Genomic DNA, 26,791 nt, shown 5'->3' with positions numbered 1-26,791 from the left:
CCTGTGGGGTCGGGAATCTCCTGCTCAAAGCTCATTATCCTAGCAACACAGCTAACTTCTGGGTTCAGGCAAAACCCGGCTCTCCGTTATTTGGGAAACAATCAAGGTGGTTCTTAATTAGTGTGAGAACAGCATTTTTTAGTGCTTAACACAGCTTTGCATTCCTAGTTCCACAACAGTTACTTGAAAAATGTCTTTTTATGTTATGAGTGCTACATTGAAAACAAATGCTCGTGGGACTTTTGAAGGGGTGGACCAAAATTGAGTGTCAAAAATATCAAAAATAAATCAAAAAATTTTATTATTCCAATTCACAAATATGCTTTTAAAATACATACATTCGAACATATTAAAAATGTACCAATATGCAATATAGTGCATTTAGGTTGACATAACAGCACAAACAAGTATGACATAAATCAGATACTAGTACAACCCTTCTCAGAAATTGCATTTAGTACATTTCTCCTATTTTCTAATGTATGTTTTGTAATGGTATATATTATTGAAATAATAAAGATGTAAAATTGTTTTTTATTTATTTTTCTTATTTTGGCACTCTATTTTGGTGCAACCCCCTCAAACGTCCCACAGGCATTTGTTTTTTATGTAGAAATCTATGTGATTAGGGACTGGGTTTCGCCGTTATCTTTGCACCTCAGCCTAGTTTTGACTATGTTCCACTGCCTGTCTGCTGGCTATCTCTTTCCACAACTTCCTTTATTCCCTGCATGCTTTGCAGCCTATTTTCTGCTGTTAATTTTTTTTTTATTTCTAAGGACTATGTATCCCATGGTACCTTGTTGCCGGCAAGCAGTAATTCCTGTACTAACTTTGCCTCCTGAAGCTCTTCCTCTCGGCACCTCTGCAGTTCAGAAGGCAGGCTCTGTGAAATCTGAGATGCAGTAGTTTCTACTCACAGATCATAATACAACTATGAGCCATTTCAATAGGCTAGGCTGTAGCCATGTTGCTCTTTGCTCTGCATTTTGCAGACCACAGACAGGCTAAATTCAAACAAAATAATGTTTACTGTAATCTGTCCCCCAGCAACACATACTTTCCTTACCTTTTCTGTCCACAACACCACTCAGCCACCATTTATTTCTAGGTATGCATGTGGTGCACTCCCTCACTTTTGCACTAGGGCTAGATGGTTGGCTCAGTACTGTCACATGGGGCTAGGAAGAAGCCCTAGGCCCTATGCCCAGACTAAAGCAATCTGAAACTTACACAGGGCTTGGGCTCCTTCACTTCCAACAGCTGAATGGAGTGATGGGGCAGCATAGGAAAGTATATGCTTCTGGGGAAGAGGACATTATTGAAAACCAGTTGCAACGACTCCTTTAAGACACACATGCCGATAGCTATAGCTTTGTCAAAACAAATTTTGATGCTATAGCACCTCTCTACTGCGCCAGAGACAGGGCCCCCCAACCAACCTATTCAAAGGTGTTGTTCCACGGAACTCACACTTGGCTTCCCAAATGGCCACGGCCTTGCTGCCCTTTAAGACTGAGGTGTCTGTAGGCACTAAAATCAAAAAACAAACAGAGGGCGCAATGGCCTAGCGCATTATCCTCAATAATCAGCTTTATCAAATGTAACTGCATATACTCACAAACAAATGTTTTAAAGGCACATCAAATCCGAACATCTGGAACAATCTGTGTCACGTCACAGGTACAATGCCCTCGAAAGATGATGGCTAACGTGTTTCGAGGCTTAGCCCCTTCTTCAAAGCCAAAGACCATGTCTGAACCACTCATTTATATAGCAAAATACCTATATCACCCACTGGGGAGGAGTTATTTTAAACCACACCTTGAAACGCGTTAGCCATCATCTATCGAGGACATTGTACCTGTTAACGTGACACAGATTGTTCCAGATGTCCGGATTTGATGTGCCTGTTTAAACATTTGTTTGTGAGTATATTCACTTACATTTAATAAAGCCTATTATTGAGGATAATGCGCTAGGCCGGTGTGCCCTATGTTTGTTTTTTTGCTATAGCTATATAGCTGTTCCTAAGTTACCCTTAAGCCCCGTACACACACACCGATTGTCGGCCGAACGATCGGCCGTCTTTTGTCCAGTGTTGTTTTGTTGGTTGAAATGTGCTCTAAACTGCACACGAATTTTGTCGGCCAACAACAACCAACTGCAGAAGTGATGTCATGTAATGATTAACTTTCCGTGTGTTTTTTCTTCTCTGAGCATGCCCAGTCTTGCTCATCTGGCTTTTGTCGGCCGAAATCTGTACTGACTGATGAACAATCGGCCGTTCTGGTGACGGCCAACAAAAATTTTATAGCCTGCACACCAGATTTTGTTCGGCCGAAAAGTCGCAGTCGGTTGTCGGAAGCATCATACTAACAAGCCGACAATCGGCCGATCGGACGTTGGCCGAACATTTACGGCCGACAATCGGTGCGTGTGTACGGGCCTTGGGTTAAGCTCTTCCTGCCCACGTGGAAACAATAGCATGCCATCTGAAAATTGCAAACACCAGTGTAACAACGGGGAGCCCGCCACTGCGCGGATATAAAGGATATTGGATTTGGTTTGTAATTGTTCCTTTCACGTCATTTGCCAGTATATTTAATGATTACTAAGACTGTCTTCCTGTGACTGGCCTGACATATCTAATTATATTTGATCTTTCTGAACATTGTATTTGCCTATCCAATGATGCGGTTTACTGACCATACCAAATAGCATTCTTCTACTGATAAAAGCACAGCAGTGAGTGTAAGTGGCAATGTCAAGAGCAGGAGACGGGGCTTGGCGATTGGGCACTCTCTATTCAGCAGCTTTTTCTCCTTTGATGTTTTATTTCTGCAGTAAAAAAAAAGAGAGAGTACAATATGTAAACTACTAAGAATAATATTTGTTCCAGCAATGAACGCTGGGACTGCTCGGTCCAAGAAAGTCATGCAGAATCTTGGTGATTCATAGAGGGGAGCAAGATGCACCATGCTGAGCAGGAGGCCTTCGCTACAAGCAGCTGTCATTGCTAATCTCTGTCACGACACACAACTCTTTTGATTCCAACATCTTTTGGAGGAGCCTTATAAGGAATCAAAGTGAATTTGTTCGGTTTTCGGCATGCCGTAAGTGTTCAGAACTGAAAATGTTCAGTGAACCTGTTTAGAAAGGTTGTTTGGTGGTGCTGGGATGGTGAGAATATAGCTAACAAGATAACACAATTGGATTTTCACTGTGGTGCGGGATATAATTTATCCTACTTGTTTTGCTTAAAGCTGAACTCCAGGCATGTATATATGGGAGCTGTTTTACTTGTCAAGACAGCAGAGCAAGGCTGGTGACTTGACTTTTTTGCTGCATGTAAGTAATACAGCCAGGTCAGACACCTGCCCTCAGTCTGTGATTGGACAGTGACGGAGCAAAAGTCACTGATGGGCTCATCCTCTGCTCACTTCTCCTTTCAGCACATGTGCATTGCCGCTCAGCTGGCTGGCTCTTAGCCTGCTCCTCCTTCTCCATTCTTAGTCTTATAATGCAGCGGACTGCAATATGCTGATACCAAGCCATATTCTATGCCATCAACTATGAATCGGCAGATGTCCAGTTTCGGGTCATATAAAAAAAATGAAGGGTTGTAACTCGAGTCCACATGTTTGCTATGATGTCCCTCCACCATTTTTCTTATACCTTTCCCCTTATCCACCTTATGTGCTTGTGCTCTCCCCCCCCCCCCCCCCCCCCCCAGTTATACCTTTATTATATATATTTGATAGAATAAAACAAGAAGTAAAAAATATAAATAAATTGAGTAGACGCTCAGACTTTAGTACAGCTGCTGTGTTTTTGGAATTGCTCCTTCATGTATCCACCCATGTAGACCATCTCAGTTGATAATGTTAATTTTGTGTTGCCTTGCAGTGTTCTGTATCCTGTGGACGAGGCGTTAAGACTAGAGCCACCTACTGTGTGGCCAAAGATGGAACCAACATTGGACATGAATACTGTAAACACCTTGCAATGCCAAACACAAGGAAGAAGTGCCGAGGGGGGCGATGTCCGAAATGGAAGGCTGGAGAGTGGGGAAAGGTAAGATACTGGCTGGCTCCTGTTCTGCCTTACCTAAATGAATGTGTGCTCATAAAATGCTTCATGTAGCTTGTAGATGTCAGTTTAGAGATGGAGACCGGCCTCCTCAGTGCTGTGCTGATCACGATTTGCATCTATACTGGCAATGGGGTGTAATTCTACCTGGGGGGGTGTGGAACAAATTAAATTGGTTGTAAATATGAAATATGAACAAAGCATATCCCTCTATAGTGTGTACTTGTCTCAATGAAGAGCATTTTGCAAGTTGCTGCTGTTCAGTTGCTTCAGAGCTTAGTAATTGAGGAGAAGTTCTGCTGACTTCCATTATCCAATCACGTGCAAGCAAAAATGCTGTTTCTTTTGTTTTTTGCCTTGCATGTGATTGGGTATTCTTTGCACGGTGGAGCTTTACTTCATTTACTAAGCTCTGAAGCAACTGTACTTGCAGAGTGCACCCGCACTTCGCAAAGTGCACTGTCTATTTGCCTTTGGTAAATCAGCTCTGAAGTGTCATTTCTGTCTGCTGCTTCATTCCTCTTCTATCAGTATGAGTCACTTCTGACAAGTTTTCCTGACACCAAGAGAAAAAAAGATTATCGGGGAGGGATCTCCAGCTGATTGACAGCCTCATCTCTGTTCCTGTCTACTGGGTGAAGGGGGGGGGGGGGGGGTCCCTTCCCTCCAATCAGCTCCCAGAGCTCTCCTCACTGAGCTCTGCAGAGTGTAAATTCAGCTCTCTGACTCCTTTTTTTCTGACAGCTCAGACAAGCTTTATGAATTCTGAATTTTGAAAGGCTGTATAAGACTGCAGATAAACAGGTACAACTTATGTAGGAGGATTTGTTTCATCTCTGTGTATAACTTGAGGACAGTCACTTCCCTGGGTATATGTGGTAAGGTTTTACAACCACTTTAAGTTTTTTTTTTAACAAGTAGGTTTTTTTTTGCGAGTTGTTGCACTTTAATTATTGTTTTACTGTCTGTCTGCAATGCAAATTTATTATTGTGGTGGAATCTCGGTTTAGATATTTGTGTTTTCAGTCGGCTTATGTGTATTGCTGATATATCAAATCTGAGGATACCTTGTATACTGCTCACACAGTCTGCTGTGATTAAATAATAATACATTGTCAACACATCTTACATGTTCTGCATTCAAAATAGAGCTTACCTACTTTTTAGACTTCATTCACACTATCCTCCTGAATTTAGTTTATTTAAATGCGTTAGAAATTATCTGGGGGGTATAAACAACCTAGACAGACAGCTGTGTGGCCACAAATGGAGACTGTCTGCGTTCGGGGGTCGCTCACCCGCATCTGCATGGCTGTCAAATTGGGATCAGCGGCTGTGTCCACTCTGCTGCTGTATGCCAATAGAAGGTAATGGGCTGCCTGCACACAGCATCTGACGGCTGAAGTTACATAACAAAGGCACTCATTCACAGGCTATGATTGTCAGTGCTTGTCTGAATGAGACCTAAATATACTGGAACTTACATGCGTTTACATGTGTTCAGAGTTTTTAATCTTCCCCAGGATGTACAGAATTCTATTTTCTCTAAGCACAACTAAAATGAATGCACCTAAAGGCAGGCAAAAGCATGTGAATTTTACCAGTTAAAGTTCAACCAGGAATTGCATTAAAATGACCCTTTCAGATCACACCCCACCCCACCACCAGCTAACCAACCATTACCGAAACGGTTGAATACTCATCATTTACCTTACTGCTTGCTGTGCCAGGCTCTGGTGCTCTTGTCTGCTCTTGGCCTTTCTTTGTACTTGATGACATCATCTTGCAACTGCCGGCTAGATCATCTTATGCTAAGCCATACATGCTTCAATAAATGATAGATTTATTTTGCAATCATTTTCTTTTGATAGAAATACTGAACCTATAATATACAGCCCAAACCATTCAACTGAGATGCCACATACGGAGAAGTGCATTTCTATCAATAGTTAAGATACGATTGGAGCTTGCAATTGTAATTTATCTACCATAGCTCGGTACCATGGAATCTCATAATCTGAATGATCAAAATATTATACGCATAAACAAAGTATCTCAGTGCTGCCGTTCGATAATTTTCTGCCCGGGCTGATCAACTCAGTTTGATTAAATCCAATCTAAATCGAGTCAGAATCAATCAGAAGGGAACTTATGGCTATTTGATTGCTTGAAGATTTGATCATTTTGATTGAATCATACTTTGATTGGCTAATAAAATTGAAGCATGTGTGGCCACCATTAGAGAAGAGGCTTCTGGAGATCATTGCCATAGATGGAAGGAGCCTGCCGGAGCGAAACAAGAAGTAAGTATTACACCTTATTCCTCTACTACCAGAATGAAAAAGCATTAAACCCTCACATTACAGGGGGCCCCACAAGTTTTTTTTGTAATTTCCACTACTGGGCTTTAAAATCATTCTTTAAATATGCGTAAAGAAATGTCCTTCTGATGCATATAACGCATGTATGACAGCTCCCAAACGCGTCAGCTTACCAGCATAGTGGTTTTGTGGGTTAGGCCATGTGACTCCTGCACTGGACTGTGTTTGGTGATAGACAATGCTTATATATATATATATATATATATATATATATATATATATATATATATATATATTCTCTACCTTTGTAAGTTTAACACCTGGGCGGTTTTGAGTGTTTTTCAGCTCCAAAAACGCTAAAAAAAAACCTTCCAAGACGCCCAACAAGTAAAACCCCATTCATTTAAATGGCCCCTGTTCAAATCTGAGCATTTTGCAAAACGCCTGTAGCTGAAAAAAGTACATGAGCTTCTTTTTGGGCTGATTACCAGCGTTTTTGATAGATGTCAATGCCTGCCTCCAAAAACGCCTAAAAAAAACGCCTGAAAATCGCGGTAAAAATTGCGGTAAAACGGTACGCTCAAGTGTGAATGCAGCCTTAATATTGCTGTATGTTTTTTAACACAATAAACCTCCGTAATGCACTAGGTGTTTGCGCCCTCCTGTGTGCTCTATTATAGTTCATTTTTACATCTAAAAGCAGTTTCTGCAAGTAAAGAAAAAATACTCATTGATCATTTTGCAAGGGTTTACCAGTTCCAAAAATAGCGAGGTGTCAGATCCATTTCATCTGTTGCAGCCACCTTTACCTTTGAGCTAGTGTGCCTACCAGTACTTTCATTCTCCAGGAATTCAGGCGCAGTGTTATACTTCCAGAACTGGGATTCTCCCCAGCAGCCCCAGAGAGAGAGTTCACCATATCAGATGGCTTCAGAATGTAGCGTGATTCAAGGAAGACTTAGTATGCAGGAGTGACCAGGACTAATGACTGACTAGACGCCAAGCTTGCAGGGGTCAGGGCATGCAGAAGGCAATAACAGGGTCCGCCATCCAACTGTGTAAAAAATTGGCAACCCTTCCCCCCCACTTATAACTAGTCTTTGCAGCAAAGAGCATATGGAAGGGCAATGCACATCACAAACAAACAAAATATTTCCCAGCACACTTACCAGCCAGCCTGCAAGACAACCAATTTGGCCTTGTCTAACAATTTGCGTTGGAAACAGAGGGTTTTGTTTGCACACATTTGCAAATATATGTGTAAGCAGCAGTGCCAATACCAAGGGAAATCTGTATATACTGCAATCCTAATTCTAAATTTCCACAGCCTCCATAGCAGGAGGACATATAATAATGGATAGATTAAGGGCAGGTATGCCTGAAGGGTGCCCATCTCTCCTTAAAGGCCCAAGGACACACGTGATGTCCAGCAAGAGTACAATGGCAGCAAAGGCATCCAGTGCGTCCCGGCACCCAATTTATCCAACTGTACAAAAAACTGGCAACCACCCCAACCTAGAACTGGCCTTTGCAGTAAGGTGCACATGGAAGGGCAATGCACATCACAAACAAACAAAATATTTCCCTGCACACTTACCAGCCAGAAGAGCAGGTTCAAAAACTTTCAGAAAGAGCATTTCCCATAATATTCTTAGAACTTGGACGATTACGACTTTGGAGTTACCATTTACATTGTCTATCCAAAGACATCCAAATTATAACAAGCAAGGTAACTGATCTGACTAGGGTGGTCAGACTATGTAAGGAGTAACATGTGAGTGCCAGTAAGCTGTGAAAGTGACTTCAGGAAATCGAAACGTTTATTGAATGATTTCTCTGTAGAAGTTGGAACAAGTATTATGGAAGGTTATATGGTGTGGTGATGGGCACATGGTTAATCTCCCATGGCTGTTAGCAAGACTTCTGTCTATCTATGGCCATTAGAGAATAGTGAATCTTCTCTGGATCTGTTTATGGACTGGTAGGCCTAAAGCACATTCAAATCTTTTCTTACCATTTTGCCAACCCATGGTTATTGAATAAAAAAAATGTATATCCCTCACAAACAAAGATCTTAAACATGCAATTTCATTGATTGCCATAGATAATATTATTTAGAATTGTGCAATCACCACGTTTTAATCTGCTTAGGTTTTAAAAAACAAACTTTCAACTCATCCAATCACTACTTCCTACAATTCATACTATCTATATAAGCAGATTTGAATTTATGTGACTCTTTCGTACATGCATAGATGCTATAAAGACAGATTTTCTATTGTTGCTCATGCATTTTAATGTGCATTTTGTATAAAAGTGTTTAGACTCTTTTGTTTGGTGCCTTTATTAGTCTGTTTCTATGTGGATTCTCAATCTGGGTGACCCCTCTTCCCAAGGGGCTCCCTAGCTGTTTGTATGTCTTGGATGTTTAAAAATGTATTGATGCCAGAATTCCGTCTCTGTTTCTATTAACTTGACAGTGTTTAGCATTCCTAACCAACCTCGTGCATTCTGGGTCCTCCTGTTACATTTTCCATAATATTAAATAAAGAAAGAAATCCAGGGAGCAATACCTCTGTAGATTACAAACCCAGGACCTCAAATGATCTCACCAATAGAGTCCTCATAGGAAATTATTAGGCCGGGTTCACATATGTGCGAATTGGATGGGGGTTTCTCCGCATCCAGTTCTGATGACATGTGAGTGTGACCAGCTCTCAATGGAGCCAGTCCAGATATGTCCAAGGCGGCCACGGTCCGCATTCCAAAAAGGTTCTGTGCATGTTTGGGTCCGGTTCAGGTGTGAATTCAGGCAAAAATTTAGACATGATTTGCACCTCAAGCGGTGAACAGGAACGCACTGGACCCCATGCTGGGGACCACAGCCGCACATATGTGAACCTGGCCTAAGATGATTTAACTATGCTATATTCCTAATTCCAAAAACTAAAATATTAATTTTGGGCGGACTGACTCTTTAAAGCGGAGTTCCGGCCACAGAAACAAATTTCAATGGACATACCCCCGGGACAGTCAGGGCTAGTACATTCCACAATGGATAGCCTCGGATCTGTCCCGGTTCGCACTTACCATTTAGAAGAAATACTTACTTTTAAAATTTCTTCTCCAGCGCTGCCATCTCAGGTGTGGGCAGCTTGAAGCCAGCACGATCCTCTTCTGTGTCCTCTTCCGTCCTCTTCCGTCCTCTTCGGTCCCACGATGCACTGCGCCGGCCCCGCCATCACTTCTGGGTCTGCAGCGTCATCACTGCACAGCTTCTGGGCACGCCCAGAAGCTGTTTAGCAAGGTATGACGCGCCTACACCGAAACTGACGTCGGGGCCGATGCAGGCGCATTGATTCCTGGGAGCGATGACGTTCAGCTCCCAGGAATCATTGCAAAGCGGAAGTGACGGCGCGGGGCGCGGCCGAGGAAGGAGGAAGTGGATGGTAAGGTGAGTATATTATCCTCTCTAATAAGGTAAGTAAGCAAAAAAAAAAAGCCGTGAATTTTCAATTCTTGCTCAGGTAAGGATAAGGAAGCGGATGCCATAAAATCTACAGGCATGATGTTGTGGCCTGAGCTCCGCTTTAAGGCGGACCTTCACTCAAAGTGAAAGTGCTGAGTCCTTATTCAATTCCCTACCCTGTGTCCTAACACTGTTGACTTTTTAAAAATTTTACGGGGAGTGGGTACCTTTTTTGACAGGTACCTGTTCCCACTTTGTTAATTCTCACCTAGGCGAGAATGACGTGCACTTAGGCATGCCTCCTACCCATGCCCCCCTGCCCACAGCTACCTGCAACACATCACACATCTCAGGAGACTGAAGGACTAGTCCCTCTGTGCCATGAGATCTCCAACATATGCAGTGGGGTGCCGGCTTTGATTCCTCAGGAATCACTGTCAGATCCCATATCCAAAATAGAAGCACCGATGACACCCAGCAGTAAGAAGAGCCGGCTGCAGGAAGGCAGCATTGAATCCTCAGACACTGGTAAGTACCTGATTTTAAAGGCAGCAGATACAGTACTTGTAGCTGCTGACTTATAACTTAAACAAAAAATGCTGAAATTCCTATTTAGGTATTGATTTTGGCAAAACCTAGGATAGTTTTGCCTAAAGAAAGCCTTATGAAGTAGGATTGGTCGGTTCCACAAACATTTACCAGCAGATGTATAAAAAGCAGGCTGAAATTAGTAGGATCCTCATTTTCCTTCCTTATGGTAAAAACTGGTTTAATTAACCAGTCATTATCAATTTGTACGTGGCCAGCCGTAGACCCACAAATTCAAGGGGAATATGCCTTTGCTAAAAAAAAGTTGTTGTCTGGTTTTTAATGCACAAACATGGAATAAAGGGGTTGATTTACTAAAGGCAAATAGACTGTGCACTTTACAAAGTGCAGTTTCACCCTGCAAGTACAATTGCTCTAGAGCTTAGTAAATGAGCAGAAGCTCTGCTGACTTCCATCATTCAATCATGTGCAAGCTAAAATATATATATATTTTTTTTTCTTGCATGTGATTGGGTGTTCTTTGCAAAGTGAAGCTTTACCTTATTTACTAAGCTCTGGAGCAACTGCACTTGCAAATTGATGACAATGGAAGCTCAAGAAAACATGCGTAGCAGTGCATGTTGATGTCACACATCAATGCATAAGAACACACATAGTCAACTCAAGAGTAGCGCCAAAGATGTTGGACTTTTTTGACTATCCCAGACTTCAGAAAACCCCTTCCTAAAACTGCCTACATTGATTTATAACTCTAAGTGTGAAAACGACATCAGTAGTTTCACTTGAAGAACAAAAGTGTTCCATAATTGCGATCCCATACTGAGCCTTACTACTAGGAAGGGGCAGGAGCTGGCAAATGACTATGACCTTGATAATTAGGGGTGGCAGGACTTCCCAGTTCCCGAAAGTAGAAACTCCCAAGCTGTCAGCTGCAGTAATCCCATCTGTACTGACTGCTTCTACCTATAGATGGTTGACATGTGACCTCGGAGCCTCTACATGGGAACAACTTCCAGTAAAGGGAAGTTTATTTGCCTCTGCATGTGGTATCACACAAAGACTTACACCATCTGGTTTAGATCAACAGTCAACCTTGTTTTATGAATCTTCCTGTTCTTCTTATTATTTTTATACAATTGTTAAAAAAAAAGTTCAGGCTGTATATTATTAAACGGTTTCCTATATTAACAATGCATACTTTTTTCACCTCCGCTGGCTTAAAAAAAAAATCTTAAAGCCATAGTCCACCTATTTGAAAAATGTAATAAACACACCAGCAATGATAAAATAAAAAATGTGCATTTATTAAATTTTTGCATTCAAACTTGCAGAGCATTGGTGACGTAAATAGTGCATTGCTTACCCGAAGCCCAGGGTCCATATGGAGGTACAGATCTTGGGGCCGGAGGAAGTAATAATTGATCTATAAATGCAGTGATGTTATTGCGCTCATGTGGTTGAACATGTATGTTCATTCACAGATCCCTGCGAATAGATGATACGGTTGTGCGGGGAAGGGGGTAGTGGGCGCACTATTCGACACACTAGGAAGTGTTAGCTAGTAACAGTAAATTGGACATAGAATGAAAAAAATTAATCAACAATGAAAACTGTATGTCAGATGATCATCTGTAAAAGTAAAAATATGATAATAATTAAAAAAATACAATGTAATAAAATAAAAAAAAAATAAAAAAGGATGCCTACCCCCTACTTGTGCCCATGTGTAAAAATATGCGTACCTAGAACCCATGTACATATGTAAATGCTGATTGTGCAATGGCACTTCAGAGTGAGAGGAATAAATCTAAGGTATAAATTGTCGCCTTTGTAAAATCTTAAGTCTTGTAGTTTGATGCGGGCAAACGCAATTTTGAATCTGATTCCTGACCTATTCTACTTACTTGACAGTCGCATGTTTCATATTTTACAAAAAGTTGGGGGTTAGGTTATGTTTGCATGTCTGACCTCAAGGTGCACCTCTATGCTACAGTAAAACAACAACTGTAATTTATACCCTAATAATTAAAAATATATATAATATAATAATATTATAATATATCATATATAATAACACATTTTATACTATATAATAAAAAAAACTAGATCTACAGTATAAGTGCCGGTTCACACATATGTGATGTCAGACATCGCATGTGATTCGCACCGCACTGCTCTGCAAATCACATGCGATGCGAAGTCACACAGGACCCTTTTTTTGGTCCGCATTAGAATTGGATCGCAAGGGTGTTCACACCTATGCAATCTGATTCCTGTCTGAACTGACAGTTCACACTGTGATATGCAAACTAATCTGGGGATGTCGTTAACTTTATATTGACACTTCCAGCAGTCCGCATATGGCAGTGTGAACTGCCTGCGAGTCGGTGCGATGCGGGAACCCGCAGTGGATTCGCAGGGTTCCCGCATTGCGCCAATGTGAACTGCACTTACTTGTCTGTGAAATGAATTTAAAATGCCCTTTTTCATTTCTCCAGCTACCCCTTAGCTCCTCTTTTTCTGGTATATATGATAAATTCGTCTATTTCATCTGTTTTATCTTAGTGAGGCCCATGTGTAATGGTAATCCTAGATAATATAATTGACAACAAATGCAATTCCTCCATAATGTACTAAACATTGAAAGCCTCCTGACTATATCCTGTCAAACACATGTATCAGGCCTCCCTCTTGTTCTAAGGCTGTGAATTAAAGAACACATTCTAAATGCAGCAATTCCTCTTATACCCTTGACAGCTTTTAGAATGTCTTCTCACTTGACAGCAGAGACTCCACATGAGAAAATCAGCATGCACTATATTATTTTCAACTGTTAGAAATATACCATTGTTATATTGCTCTACAGTATACATTACTATACAGTATATACTAGATATTTTATCGCTAATATATATATTCTTTACTGAATTAATATTTAAAGTTGAACTCCAAGCAAATTTCTAAATACACAGTACGTTCACTATATTACCAGAAGTATTGGGACACCTGCCTCTACACGCACATGAACTTTAATGGCCCAGTCTTACTCCATAGGGTTCAATATTGAGTTGGCCCAGCCTTTGCAGCTACAACAACTTCATCTCTTCTGGGAAGGCTGTCCACAATGTTTAGGAGTGTGTCTTTGGGAATGTTTGACCATTTTGCCTGAAGCGCATTTGTGAGGTCAGGCACTGATTTTGGATGAGAAGGTCTGACTCGCAGTCTCCGCTCTAATTCATCCCAAAGGTGTTCTATCAGGACTCTGTGCAGACCAGTCAAGTTCCTTCACCCCAAACTCGCTCATCCATGTCTTTCTGGACCTTGCTTTCTGCACTGGTCCAAATTATTTGGTGGAGGGGTGATTATGGCGTGGGGTTGTTTTTCATGACTGCGCACCAGTGCACAAACCAAGGTCCATAAAGACATGGATGAGCGAGTTTGGGGTGGAGGAACTTGACTGGTGTGAGTCCTGACCTCAACCTGATAGAAACTCTTTGGTATTCGAGCGGAGACTGCGAGCCAGGCCTTCTCTCCAATATCAGTGCCTGAAGGCCTCACAAATGCGCTTCTGGAAGAACAGTCAAACATTCCCATAGACACACTCCTAAACCTTGTAGACAGCCTTCCCAGAAGATGCAAATTCCAGGCAGGTAGTGCTGTGGTTGGGATTTGAACCGACAACCCTAGTGCTGCTTGGTGGAAGGGCTACCCACTTAGCCACTGTGCTGCCCAGTTCTTCTTACTTAAAAGAGAAGATGAGAAGAGCAGAAGTTTAGTTCCTTACCTACTTCCCAACCTGCCCACATCACAAGTCCCAGAGGGCTGTGAGACCAGTCCGAATGCACATGTGCAGTAAGGAGCCAGCTGTGAAACAGCAGGAAGTCACAGTCAGCTTCCCACAAGCAAGATGGTGGCACCGGGGACCAGAAGACCATTGAAGAACCAGCCATGGTGATGACAGCTTTGGACTCCTAGGCAGTAAGTGTCTGCTTATTAAAAGCCAGCAGCTACAGTATTTGTAGCTGTTGAGTTTTAACTTTCTTACAAAAGACTGGATATCCTCTTTAAATTATGCTGCCCATCAGACTGAGGACATCTAGCATCAGAAAAAAAAAACTTTTGAGGAAATCCCTGAATTGAAGGTGAATATGGCAGCAAAAGCTGGTTTTGGTATTTTATCTTTTATTGGGCTATTTATTTTTAGCTTATTTTTGGCTTGATTTCTGCTCTAAATACAAGTACAAAAGAATTTCTAAAGGCAGTGTACTATATTCACAAGTTTAGTCATATGTGATCCTGAAAGAAAACTATTTTTAAGGTGAAGCTTTTATGAAAACCATATGTAATATAGGAAACATGTTAGCACAAGTGTTATGTACAGATTACTATTCCTTTAATGGTAAGTCAATGAGGAATATACAAAGAAAGAGAACAATGACATAGTAGACTTGGATGCACTTTTGTGTTCTATTGCCAAGATCACTTGGCGGGCAGCAACTTGTAAGGTAAATGCCCCATATCTTTACAATGCACATTCAGTAAAAAATACTCTCTTGCATCACAGTGATACCTCTGAGTTAATACTCGCTGTATATACACAGTAGATTCCCTTTAAAGGAAGTCTGGATTGAGAGAAATTTGTCTGTCACTGTTTCCGATTACCTGTCATGCTGATCCTTTGACTTCAGTACTCTGGGCCTCATTGATCTTGAATTAGACTGCAGCAAACAATGTCAGAACCCTTGACCTGTGTGAACTGTGTGCCATCTCAATGACAGAATGTATTGAAGCAGTTGGATCAGCATGACAGCTGGGCAACCAGAATGGAAGTTACATCTTTGGCAGCCTCTTGGTAAAAGTTTCCTTTGAAGGCGAGCTCCAGAAATTATGTTCCACCATCGAAGGTTCACCTTTGCAAATGACATGCAACCACAGCTGGAGTGCAGACAGGAAATGACTGCAAAGAGGCTGTGGGAGATAGGTGGTGCTGATATGCAATAAAAACATGGTTGTTGGGCTGGGGGAGCGGACAGTTTAGCATCCGCATGTACGTGCCTCACGCGGCCGGATCTGGCCAAAAATATAGGCCTTGGCTTTGAGGCCTACTAGTTGGAAACTATGTGAGGCGGCCCCTGTGAGGGTGGCTAAAGCCACTGCCTTCCATTTGGGCATCCGCCTCCCCCTCCGCTCTCCCTGGGTGGTTGGCTCCGCTGAGGTTCGCGTCCACAAAAATTTAGGCTGCAGATTGCGGCCTGCGGCCTTCAAGGCCAATGCGGCCAAGTCGGGCACCTTCGTTGGGGGGTGGCCCCAGTGCATTTAGCTGAATCCTCCACTATTCATTTGAGCATCTGGGCTGGGATCCCTGCACTTGTGGCTGGGCCTCCCCTAAAATTTAGGCCGTGGATTGTAGCCTGCTAGGCCCAGTGGTCAGCTTGTTGCCTCCCGTGGAAGGGGTGGCACTGTGGGGGGAGCTTCATCTTTTTAATGACAGCCTTGCCACCATTACTGTGTGGGGCGCCTGCCCCTTTTATCACTGTGGGACCATCAGGGTACCCTGCCTGCGTGTCTGCTTCACTTTTAAATTAGCTATTTCCTATTATGCCCTCCATGGAGGGCGACCCCCTTGTTTTTTTGAGGGGTCCAGTTGGTGGTCCATTTGTGGGCCCTTAGTCGGTGTCCCCTTTGCGGGATCACAGTTGGCGGCCTCCCCTGATTGTTATGTTTTCCGGGTGAGCTTAGTATATACTGGGTCTGCGTCCATGCACCCTGAGTGCTCAGATAGTGAGGATGATTCCTCTGCTGCTATAGCCACACATGAAAAGGCACTGGTGGATGCACTGTTTGTGTCAGTGCGTGACACTTTAAAAATGGAGGTTGCGGCTGATGCTGCGTCTAAGGCACCAGTCCCTTTTGGCACCCACAGCCCCTCCAAAGCGGCGAGGGTGTTCTCTTTTCCGCTTCCTTTGACAACATTGTCACAGAGTAGTGGGGTTGTCCAAAATGCAGTGGTTCCTGAAGGCTTTTTGCTTGCTGTGTCCTTATGAGGATTAACTGCGTTAAAGGTGGACGGTTCCACCTAAAGTGGACTCGTTGGTTTCCAGATTTAAAAAAACTACCTTTATTCCAGGTTGAGGAGTCCCCGGCCTTTAAATATCCAGCTGATAGGAGGGCGGAGGCTCTGGCCCGCCATATGTGGCTGGTTCGGCATATGGCTTGTATTTACTATTGCCCTGGTGTCACAAGCTCTGACCAAGTGGGCTAAACTTTCACGCCGGGACCTGGAGGGGAAACCGCTTCCCCCTGTCTTGTGGAACTGGTGGATCAGTTGGTGTGATTCCTCTTTGGATGCGGCTCCTTTGGTTTTTAGGCTGTCTGTATCAGCAGTGGTCCTTCAGTGTATTATCTGGCTGAAATACTGGTCTGCGGCCAGACTTCTAAGAAGGCCTTATCTGATCTCCCCCTTATAGGGGGGATTGCCTGTTTGGAGCTTCCTTGGATGACATTGTTAAAGGTCTCACAGGGGGGAATATTACTCTTCTTCTGCAGGCTATCAAGGGCAAGGGGCCCCGTCAAAGACGTGGGCCATTCTCTTCAGCTCATAAGAGGTTTTTTTTTCGTCCCTCAGGGTCTCAAGACAAGGGATCAAAGATCAGGGCCTTTACAAGAGGTCCTGGTCTGACAAGCCAAAAGCGGGCTCTTCCAGGCCTGCGGACAAGGCTGCCTCTGCATGAAGGGGTGCCCTCACCCGTATCTGGGGTAGGGGGACTTCTTCACTGGTTTCCGGATTTAAAGACCTCTGTATTATAGGATACGTGGATCCACTAAGTTATTTGTTCAGGCTATGAGATCGAGTTCTTCCCTTAGGGGTAGTGCAATACTTGTTCCTTCAAGGGGTAATTGTTTTGGTTCTGATTTGGAATGTTTTCAGGAGTTTTTACTTAAACCTCTTTAGAGTTCCCAGTAAGAAAGGCAGGGTACGTCCAACTCTGGACCTCAAGGTGCTAAACTGCTTGTGCGAGTACAGAAGTTTTGCTTGGAGTCCATTCACACGGTAGTGGCGTCCCTACATCGGGGATTTTTTTCTCGCTTCTATCAACATCAAGGACGCCTTCCTGCACAATCTAATATGTGCTGTTCACCAACGCTGCCTCTGTTTTGCCATGGGCGAAGAGCATTATCGGTTTGTGGCGTGGACCTTTGGTCTCGCCTCCGATCCTCGGGTAATGCTCCTTGGAGACTTCCTCTTAGGGAGGATCTGCTGTCCCAAGGATCGATCTTCCATCCTGCTTTACAGTCGCTGGCTTTGACTGCTTGGCTGTTAAAAAACGCCAGATGCTGAAGGATGGAGGTTTGTCTGAGTCTGTGATTCCTACGCTGTTGAAAGCTAGGGTATTCACTTCTAGAAAGATCTACCATCGTATGTGGAAGACGTACATTGCGTGGTGTGAGTCTCTTGGGGTTCATTCTCGCTCCTTCTCGGTGGCTTAGATATTAACCCTCCTTCAACGGGGGGGTGAACAGAAATTGACCTTGAGTACCATCAAGGGCCAGATATCGGTTTTGGTTGTCTTTTTCCAATGACCTTTGTCCTCACATTCCCTGGTGCATACCTTTCTTTAGGGTGTCCGACTTTAGGTTCCTTCAGTGCAGGCTCTGTTGCCACCCTGGGATATTAATGTGGTGCTTTCTGCTCTACAGTAGCCTCCCTTTGAAAATATTTGGGAGGTTTCTCTGCTTGCGCTGCCCCAGAAGGTGTCCTTTTTTGGTGGCTATCACCTCTGTGCGCAGTGTGTCGGAACTGGCGGCGTTACCCTGTCGTTCACCTTATTTGTGATTCACAAGGATAAGTTGGTGCTTCACCCCTGCCTGTCATTCCTTCCTAAGGTGGTCTATGACTGTCATTTGAATGAAGACATTGTGTTGCCTATCCTTTGACCCAGGCAAAACATCAGAAGGAAATTGCCCTGCATGTCTTGGATGTGGTCTGGGCAATTAGGGTGCACCTGGCAGCTAGAAGTCTTTTAGGAAGTCAGACTCTTCTTTTGTGCTCATGGATGGACCTCACAAAGAGTTGTCTGCTTCTTCTGCGACCATTTCCAGATGGATCAGACAGACGCTGGTTCAGGCTTGCTGCATCAGGGGTCAGGTTCCTCCTCTCCCTGTAAAGGAGCCCTCTAGTAGGACGCTTAGTGTTATAAATTGGATGTTTGGCATCTGTGGGTGTTTTTTTTTAGCCAAACGGTTTTGCTGTCTGCTGTTTTAGAGGACCTGGTCATCTTTGAGGGTGTATTGTTTTTTTTCAAGTTAGCTCCAGTTGTTTATGGTTGAGCTCCATGTTACCTGGTTGGCTATGGTTAGCCTTGGGAATTTTGTTTTGCTCTTTTTCCCACCCCTCATGTTTAACACTGCTTTGGAACGTCCCAATGGTTAAGAAGAATCAGGCGCTGTGATGAACGAAAGAGAAAATGGGATTTTTGACTTACCATAAAATCCATTTCTCTGATGTTCATTGACAAACACAGCATACACCCCACTGTGGAGTTGTCTTTCTTCTGACACTGCTTGTAACAAAACTGAGTGCCTATAGCTGAGAGGGGGAGTATACCCCCTGGGACTGCCCCATGAGCCTAATAAAGCATTTTCCTGCCTAGTGTCCTACTCCTGTAGGAGGCAGTATAACCCAATGGCATAAACAGTAACTCACCCTAGCTCATGAGGAAGGCATAAAGCCGAAACGCGTCAGCATCTGTCATGTTGTCACCGCTATCCATGTTGGAATAAAGCATTTTACTTGGAAGAAGACTTTTTGTGTGCCGGCTTTATTCATATAAAGTATAACCCAATGGTTTAGAAGAATCAGGAGCTTTGTCCGTCAATGAACATCAGAGAAATGGATTTTACGGTAAGTCAAAAATCCGATTTTATTGCCCCCTCCCCCCCCCCCATGCTTCACTTGTCTAGAAACCTGACATCATCAAGACCGGAACAGGGTTCATAGCCCTGCACTGGACTTAAGGACACTGAAGAATAGACCACCGCCTGGTCGTGGGGGAGCGCTGCCTGTTGGGGGAACTAAAATCAGGTAAGTAAAGCCATTTCTCCTTACCTACACTAAATGAGCAATTAATCCTTTCATTTCGGGCGGAGCCCCACTGCAAAGGGATACTTTTTTAGCTGCCTGTAATTGGGCTTTACATGTCATCCAGCTTGGGTTTGGTTGTATGCTATGTAATGATCCTAAAATTAGCTTTCCCGTTCTCCTTTAAATACAGACCTACAGTATGTGTAAAGTATATCCATTGATAACAATGCAAGTAGTCACATTTACTATGAGAGCAGAGGAGGTCACGCGGGGCTGCTACGAAATAATGCAATGTCCTTTTTCCCTGCCATTGATAATTCACAGATCTCCTGTTTTCATAAATGCCCGGTGTTTCATCGTGAATTTTTTTGATGTGTGCATTCATGAAGGTACCTAACAAAAGATGGCACAGACATGTGGCACGGCTAACACAACATGCTGAAAACACACTGGCTAGACGGCGCAAAGCTGCGAGAAGAGTTGGCAGAGGCTGTGAGAATTTTATGTGATATGAGCGGGGCACTTTGAACACCCAAAGCACTCTTATCACAGAGCAGGATCATTTATAGAAACTAGAGGAAAGTGTTTGTGTGGCGACCCCCCCTGGTGTTCTTCTAACTGCGCGGGGAAAACGTTGAAGATCTGATTGGTCACTAAGAAGAACACAGACATGATGGATCGACTTGGGTACAATCAGTGTGCCCATACATGCATGGAATCTCAACGGGTCCCTGCTGAACATTCATTACCTTGAATGATAACTGTAATACCCATTCACAGTAGTGATTGGGGGCGCCAAAACCCTGCAGTTCCTTTAGCTGCAGAGAAAGCAGTCAGAGGTGTACACATTCTATGGCTGTGGCAGAAATTATAGCCCCTGTTCCCCTCCTACGCCCTCATGTGCAGCACCATGCCAACTGCAGATCAAACAAAGGCTAAGGTGGCAGCTTCCATGTCTGTGAAGGATAGGAGGGTTTAGTTTAGGTTGAAATGGTGGGTCCCTCCTAGTGTCCCTGTTGGTGCACTAACTTATTGTTGCCTGAAAGCACTCACTGACCCACCATCAATGACCAAATGTCCACTTGTCAGTCTTTGCTTGCATGTTTTATTAGGGAGAGTTAAGTGCAAGGGAGAGAGGGATAGGGTTTACTGAATACCCATCTAGAGACAAAAACCTCTCTATTCTGATAACTTTAGCTCCTCTCATGGGCCAAGGGTGAGCCTTTATGTTGAGACTTGCAGTTGTTCAATGTGTGCTTTTAAGCTGAGACCATCAGATGTCTATGGAAGCTTTCTGAAGGTGTTCCCTTTTCTACCCATCTTCCAGGCCGTAGCATAACCTCTTTTCCCATTCCCTTGGACTTGACTCTGAAGTTGATAAGGCTTCCCCAGACAGCAGGCCTGAGGGGGAAAAAGGGCTCATCACAGTGGACCTCTTTTCCATGCAATGACCGTGTCCCAGTACTCACATCCGCTCCAGGCAAAGTCTGAGAGATGAAAGACCCTTCTAGAATGGCTCCATGTATATTTATCTCCTTCCCCAGCTCACACCACTTGGCCTAAATTTCCCAGTAATTGGCTGGTGTGAAATAAAAAATAATTCAACAATCATTGGTCGTCAATAAACCCTCCAATAAACAATCCCACGATCATTGGTGGCATTTAAATCATTGGTGGCATTTAAATTCCCAACACACACAAATTTTAATATTAAAGTGGTTGTAAAGGCACAAGGTTTTTTTTTACTTTAATGCATTCTATGCATGAAGGTAAAAAACCTGTGTCCAGCAGTCCCCCCCAGCCTCTCCTAATACTTACCTGAGCCCCCTCCCTATCCAGCAATGTCTACGAGAGCCTTGCCTCTCTGGGGACTGGTACACCTCATTGGCTATTGTCGATCACAGTCAGTGAGCCAATCAGGAGACGGAGTGGCAGGGCTGAACCCTGGCCCTGTGTGTGAATGGACACAGAGCAGCGACCGAGGGACCAGAGAAAAGGAGGATCGGTGCCACTCTGTGCAAAGCCATTACACAGAGCAGGTAAGTATAACATGTTTATTATTTTAATCAAAAAATAAATAAAACTTTACAATCACTTTAACAATTTCATCATCAGTCTGCAGCTGACATTATCACTAACATAAACAGCCCAGTGTGTGCTGCAGGCTGCTCAGTCCAAGCCAGCGTGCGCTCCAACAACCAGAAGTATTGCCTGAGACCCAACAGGAAATGATATCAATGATGGCGCACGCGCAGCCTCAAAGTATTTAGCATAACCAGCATCATCAGGAAGCCTGCAGCACACACTAGGCTGTTTATATTGGTGCTAATGGCAGTATCCTAAAATGTAAGTGCAAAATCGTTTTTATACTCAATATTTTTAAAAATAAACAATATTACACTATCTTGGAATATTATCGTTTTTTTCTGGGTCCCGGTGGTTTTAAACGAGAGAAGGAGATCTGAAGGGCCAGTTGTTGGTGTGATTGTATACGGCAGTATATATGCGAATCATCAGAACTGTGATCTGAGGAGTAATATCGGGTGGTACCCCTAAATATCTGAGGCATGTTTCACATTTATGGTTGGTGAGTGTGCATTTTGTACGCACTGTAGTGAAGCACTAATGGAAGAAGAAACACTTTATATGCCTAATAACGGTGATTGGAAGACTTTTAAAAGGACTATTTACACTTTTATATGGATTATCAACATCTACACTTTCTATGAATTGATTGTTATGGACTTATGTTTTATCATATTGATTTTTTATGTTTTATTTGTTATGAAAAAATGAAGTGGTTTAGTAGTGCCTGACTTTTAATTCTAGAAAAAAAAAAAAAGTTGTAACAGGGTCACGGTGTAGAATCCCCTGTTTTTTGGGCGGGTTTTTTTGTTTTTTTTTCAACTCTCTGTAAATGCCTGGAAAATGAGGAGACAGACCAGTTGCTGAAATTTTGAGGAGGAATGTTTCCCATTCTGGCCTGAGCATATGCTGCTATAAAATTTGGATATATCTTTTCAGCATTGATGGTGCCTTTCCAGATGTGCAAGCTGCCCACTACACACTAATGCATCTGAACGCTGATAACAAGCTGGAAGGTCCCTCTCCTCTTTAGTCCGGAGGACATGGCACCCATGGTTGCCAAAAAGAATGTCAGATTTCGGTATGTCTGACCACAGAACAGTTTTTCACTTTGCAGCAGACCATTTTAAATGAGCTTTGGCCCAGAGAAAACTGTGGTGTTAATGGATCATGTTCAGATATGGCTCCCTCTTATCGTGATAGAGCTTTAACTTGCATTTTTGGCACGGCGAACTGTGTTTACAGACAGTGATTTTTGGAAGTATTCCTGAACCCATGCAGTGATTCCCATCAGAGAATCATGCCTGATTTTAATGCAGTGCCATCTGAGGGACCGAAGATCATAGGTATCCAATATTGCATTTCAGCTTTGTGCCTTGTGCACAGAGATTTCTCCAGACTCTCATAATTTTTTGGTGATATTATGTAATATAGATGATATATTTAAAGGCTTTGCCATTTTCCATTGACTAACATTATTTTCAAATTGTTTGACAATTTTTAAATGCAGCTTTTCACAGATTGTTGAACCCCATTATTACTTCTGAGACACTCTGACTTCCTAAGATGCTCTTTTTATATCCAATTATGTTAAAGACCTGTTGCCAATTAACCTAATTTGTTGCAAAATGTTCTTCCAGCTCTCCCTTGTTAGTACCACTTACTTTGCCAGCTTTTTATGCCCTGTCCCAACTTTTGAGAGACATGTTGCTGCCATCAATTTCAAAATTACCTTTTTTTCTAAAAATGGTACGTTTTTTCAGCTTAAACATTTGATATGTTTTCTATTTCATTTCATATTGTGGATAAAATATGGTTTTATGAGATTTGCAAATCATTGCATTCTGTTTATAGGTATATTTTACACAGCATCCCAACTTTTTTTTGGATTGGGGTTGTTCAGAGATTCAGCCTATTCTCATGAAAGAAGGCTGATGTCAGATGGGTAATTATGGCACGAATAATTCCATTGCTGGCAACTTCTCAAAATCACCAGCGGCAGGATCAGTAAGAGAAGACCTAGCTGTTTGTCATTATAGAATCACTCCCTCTGTAGGTGAGGCAGCAAAGTTTTGCTCCCATTGCTAGTGTAGCAATATTTCCAGGCATTGGGCCTGATGTGGGTCTGCCATTGTTACCGGGAACACTTCCAACACATTGAAGTTGAAAACCCAAGTGTGAGAGCTGAGACAATGACCAATCCGGCATCTTTGGTTTGTTTTGTTTACTTTATAATGGGGATGGGAGAAGGGAATAAGTGGGATACTCCTCCGGCTCAACTAGGTTTTACTGGGACACTTTGTAGAAAAGATGCCTGTTAGCGCTGTCCTGACGCCAGCTGAATGCCGACCAACGCTTTCTGGAGAATGAAATACTGTTCTGCTGAAAGTGCTGAAACTTCGACTTTAACTCCTTGGTTAACTCGGGAAGATCCAGGACTGTAATAATCCTTGACTCTTGACACTCAACTATAGCTCAAAAGTCCTGCGTATGACTCCCTCCAGCCCTTCACTGACTGAGGTAGCTTCTTGTAACTGCTTGTGCTGCTGCAACTTCTAACACTGCACTCTTGACTCTTCAGGGCCCAACCGCTGGCGCCCCCTCTACACTTCCAGGGTGGGTCCTCTCACTAGGCAACCCCCTTAACACTTCAGGATCCTTTCACTAGGCAAACCCCTTGACACTTGCAGGCTCCAGGATCCCTGGGACCTTCACCGGAGTGGTCCCCTCTACACTAGGCAGACCCCCAGGGGCAGTTCACAGTACTCACGACCTTGGAAGGCTTTCCTGGAACTGAACCCCTCTTCCTCCGCTGGTCCTCGGCACACCAGATCCTCTCTGCAGTTCAGCTCGGCTCTCTCTCCCGGATTCTCAGGCAGCCACCGAGACACCCGATCCTTCTGACATCTGCCTTCTGGGGTAGATACAGGCCTGAATGAGCCACTGATTGGGTTTCCTCCACTGCCCAATGAGAATCCTCTCATGGAGCCAGTGGGGAGACTCCCCTCTCAGCAGCCACACCTAGGAGACATGACAGTCCAGCTGAAAATCATGGCCCTGCTGTCAGGCAGCCAAAGCCCATTATGCTTTCACCGAGCACCTACCTTGTAGAGTGCTATATCAGCAAGCAAGATTCAGCAGCATCCGGGTCAAGGACAGAGCGACATCTCACTGCATATGACTACAGAGGAAGCTTTCCCATAGGGACAGACAGGCAGCCCTTTTAGCAATCCCTCTGGTGATTTGTCTGTAGTGGCAGAATTGACCGCCTGACATCATCCAAAGAAGAGCTTCCTTTTTCGTGAATGGGCTGAGTTTATGTAAACACTGTTGGTGCCTACTTTTGTGATGGCTGTCATTTAATCACAGCAATCTCAAGATACAGAGCCACATTGGTTGACTCTGTATAGCGTGAGTGTCCAATGACAGCTAAAATCAATCACAGCCATTCAGGGGGGCATTGGCTGCCTGAGTAGGTTTTTCTAAAATATAATTTAAAAACGTCACTCCAGAAAAGCACGTCCACCACCTCCTCCTTTGATTTTTAGAATACGGCGGTAGGGAGGTGGATAAAATAATTAAATGTCATAAAATAAAAAGACACTCCACCCAGCAATTATTCATTTATTTTATTAGGCATACTGTATGTGCCAATGATATCAGCTTTATTTAATTGTTAAAAGGAAACTTGATTCTTTGTATATTTTGTAATTGTTTATGTATATGGGAAAGTCATATTTACTCAATACATATGCAGGGAGTACTTTTTGCCTTTGAGGTGCTACACAATGGGGTTGACTTACTAAAGGCGAATAGACTGTGAACTTTTGCAAGTTGCAAAGAAAATTAAAAAAAATAAATAAATTGTTGCATGTGATTGGATGATGAAACTTAGCAAAGCTCTTCCTCATTTACTAAGCTCTGGAGCAACTGCCCTTGCAAAAGTACACAGTCTATTTGTCTTTAGTAAATCAACCCAAATGGTTGTGCTCTACTGCTGTTTCATACAATGTAAGTCTATGGGGTTGATTTACTAAAACTAGAGAATGAAAAATCTTTTGCAGTGCTGCATAGAAAACAATCAGCTTGTTCAATTTAGCTTTGACAAGAAAACCTGGAAGCTAGTTGGTTTCTATGCAGAGCTGCACTAGATTTTGCACTCTCCAGTTTTAGTAAATCAACCCCTATGTTGGCCAACTTAAAAAAAAAAAAGAATGCTCTCCCTGTGTGGTTGATATCTTATCTCAATAACTGTTAAAGAGAGTGAATGCGCACACCTACAGCAGCTTTCAGTATGTTCTGCTTTGCCTGAATTCCGGACGTTCTGATCATGCAAAAATCCGACACTCATGGGTAGTGTCAGAGGCAGAGCTTGCCACTAAGCCCAGCTCTCCCACATATCTATTGGCCCAACACTTTGATGGGATGCTTTCCTGGCCAATAGGAATGTGTAGGAGGGAGTTGGTATGCAAACTTCAGCACTATGAGGAATTCTGAAGCTCCATCCAATGATAACAGCCCAGCATTAGGACAAGCAAATCTGCATGTTTTTATAGCTCCTGTCCCAGCGGAAACCCATTCGGGGGAAACGCGTAGGCTTTGAGGAGAGCCACACCGTCACTATCCTTTGCATGGTCCACACTGCACGCGGCCGTGCCGGCTTGAATCCATGCTTGTTTTTTTCGTCTGTATGTAAGTGCATTTTCAGTAAATTTTTATGTGTTTTGAAGATAATGCACTATTAGTTTGCCTCCTCTTTTCCAACCCCTCCTTGTGGGGATTCAACCCCCTTTTTTTATTGGCTTCGGGTGTGAAACTAAGGAGAAGAGTGATCCTCCCAATTGTTCTTCTGGAGGCCGGATGTGAACTACTTTATAGGCGAGAAACCAACACATATGTTATCTCCGGTAAGGAGCCATACATTATTATTTTCCCCATGAGCACGAGGTGTGTGTGGTGAGGATGGGAAGATATACTGTGAGGAATTAACCCTAGAGTCACCTTTAATGTTGCTTGCTAGCAGTTTCTTTCTGGTAACAAGCCATCCATAGTACCTAACCCTATCCCTGGGTGAAGAATTTGGTGTTTTGGACTTTCCTTTCACTTGTCACGTTTTGGGAAGAAATTATTGGAATTATGTTACACGTTTTTCTCTGGATTTAGTTGGGAAATCACCAATATACTGTTTTTTTA

General features: G+C 43.1%; 1 protein-coding gene across 1 annotated transcript in view; it reads left to right on the top strand.

Annotated features, from left to right (window-relative positions):
• ADAMTS9 (ADAM metallopeptidase with thrombospondin type 1 motif 9) overlaps positions 1-26,791 on the top strand; it is a 344,253-nt gene that overhangs the window by 247,810 nt on the left and 69,652 nt on the right. Inside the window, exon 29 of the mRNA XM_082265401.1 lies at positions 3,910-4,077. Within this exon, the coding sequence (XP_082121527.1) occupies positions 3,910-4,077 (168 nt within the window). The remainder of the gene's footprint in view (positions 1-3,909; positions 4,078-26,791) is intronic.

Source organism: Pelophylax lessonae, assembly GCF_965119305.1.
Source record: "Pelophylax lessonae genome assembly, chromosome: 8".
Taxonomy (NCBI): domain Eukaryota; kingdom Metazoa; phylum Chordata; class Amphibia; order Anura; family Ranidae; genus Pelophylax; species Pelophylax lessonae.
The sequence above is the reverse complement of the archived record's forward strand: the minus strand, read 5'-3'. Positions and strand labels throughout refer to the sequence as shown.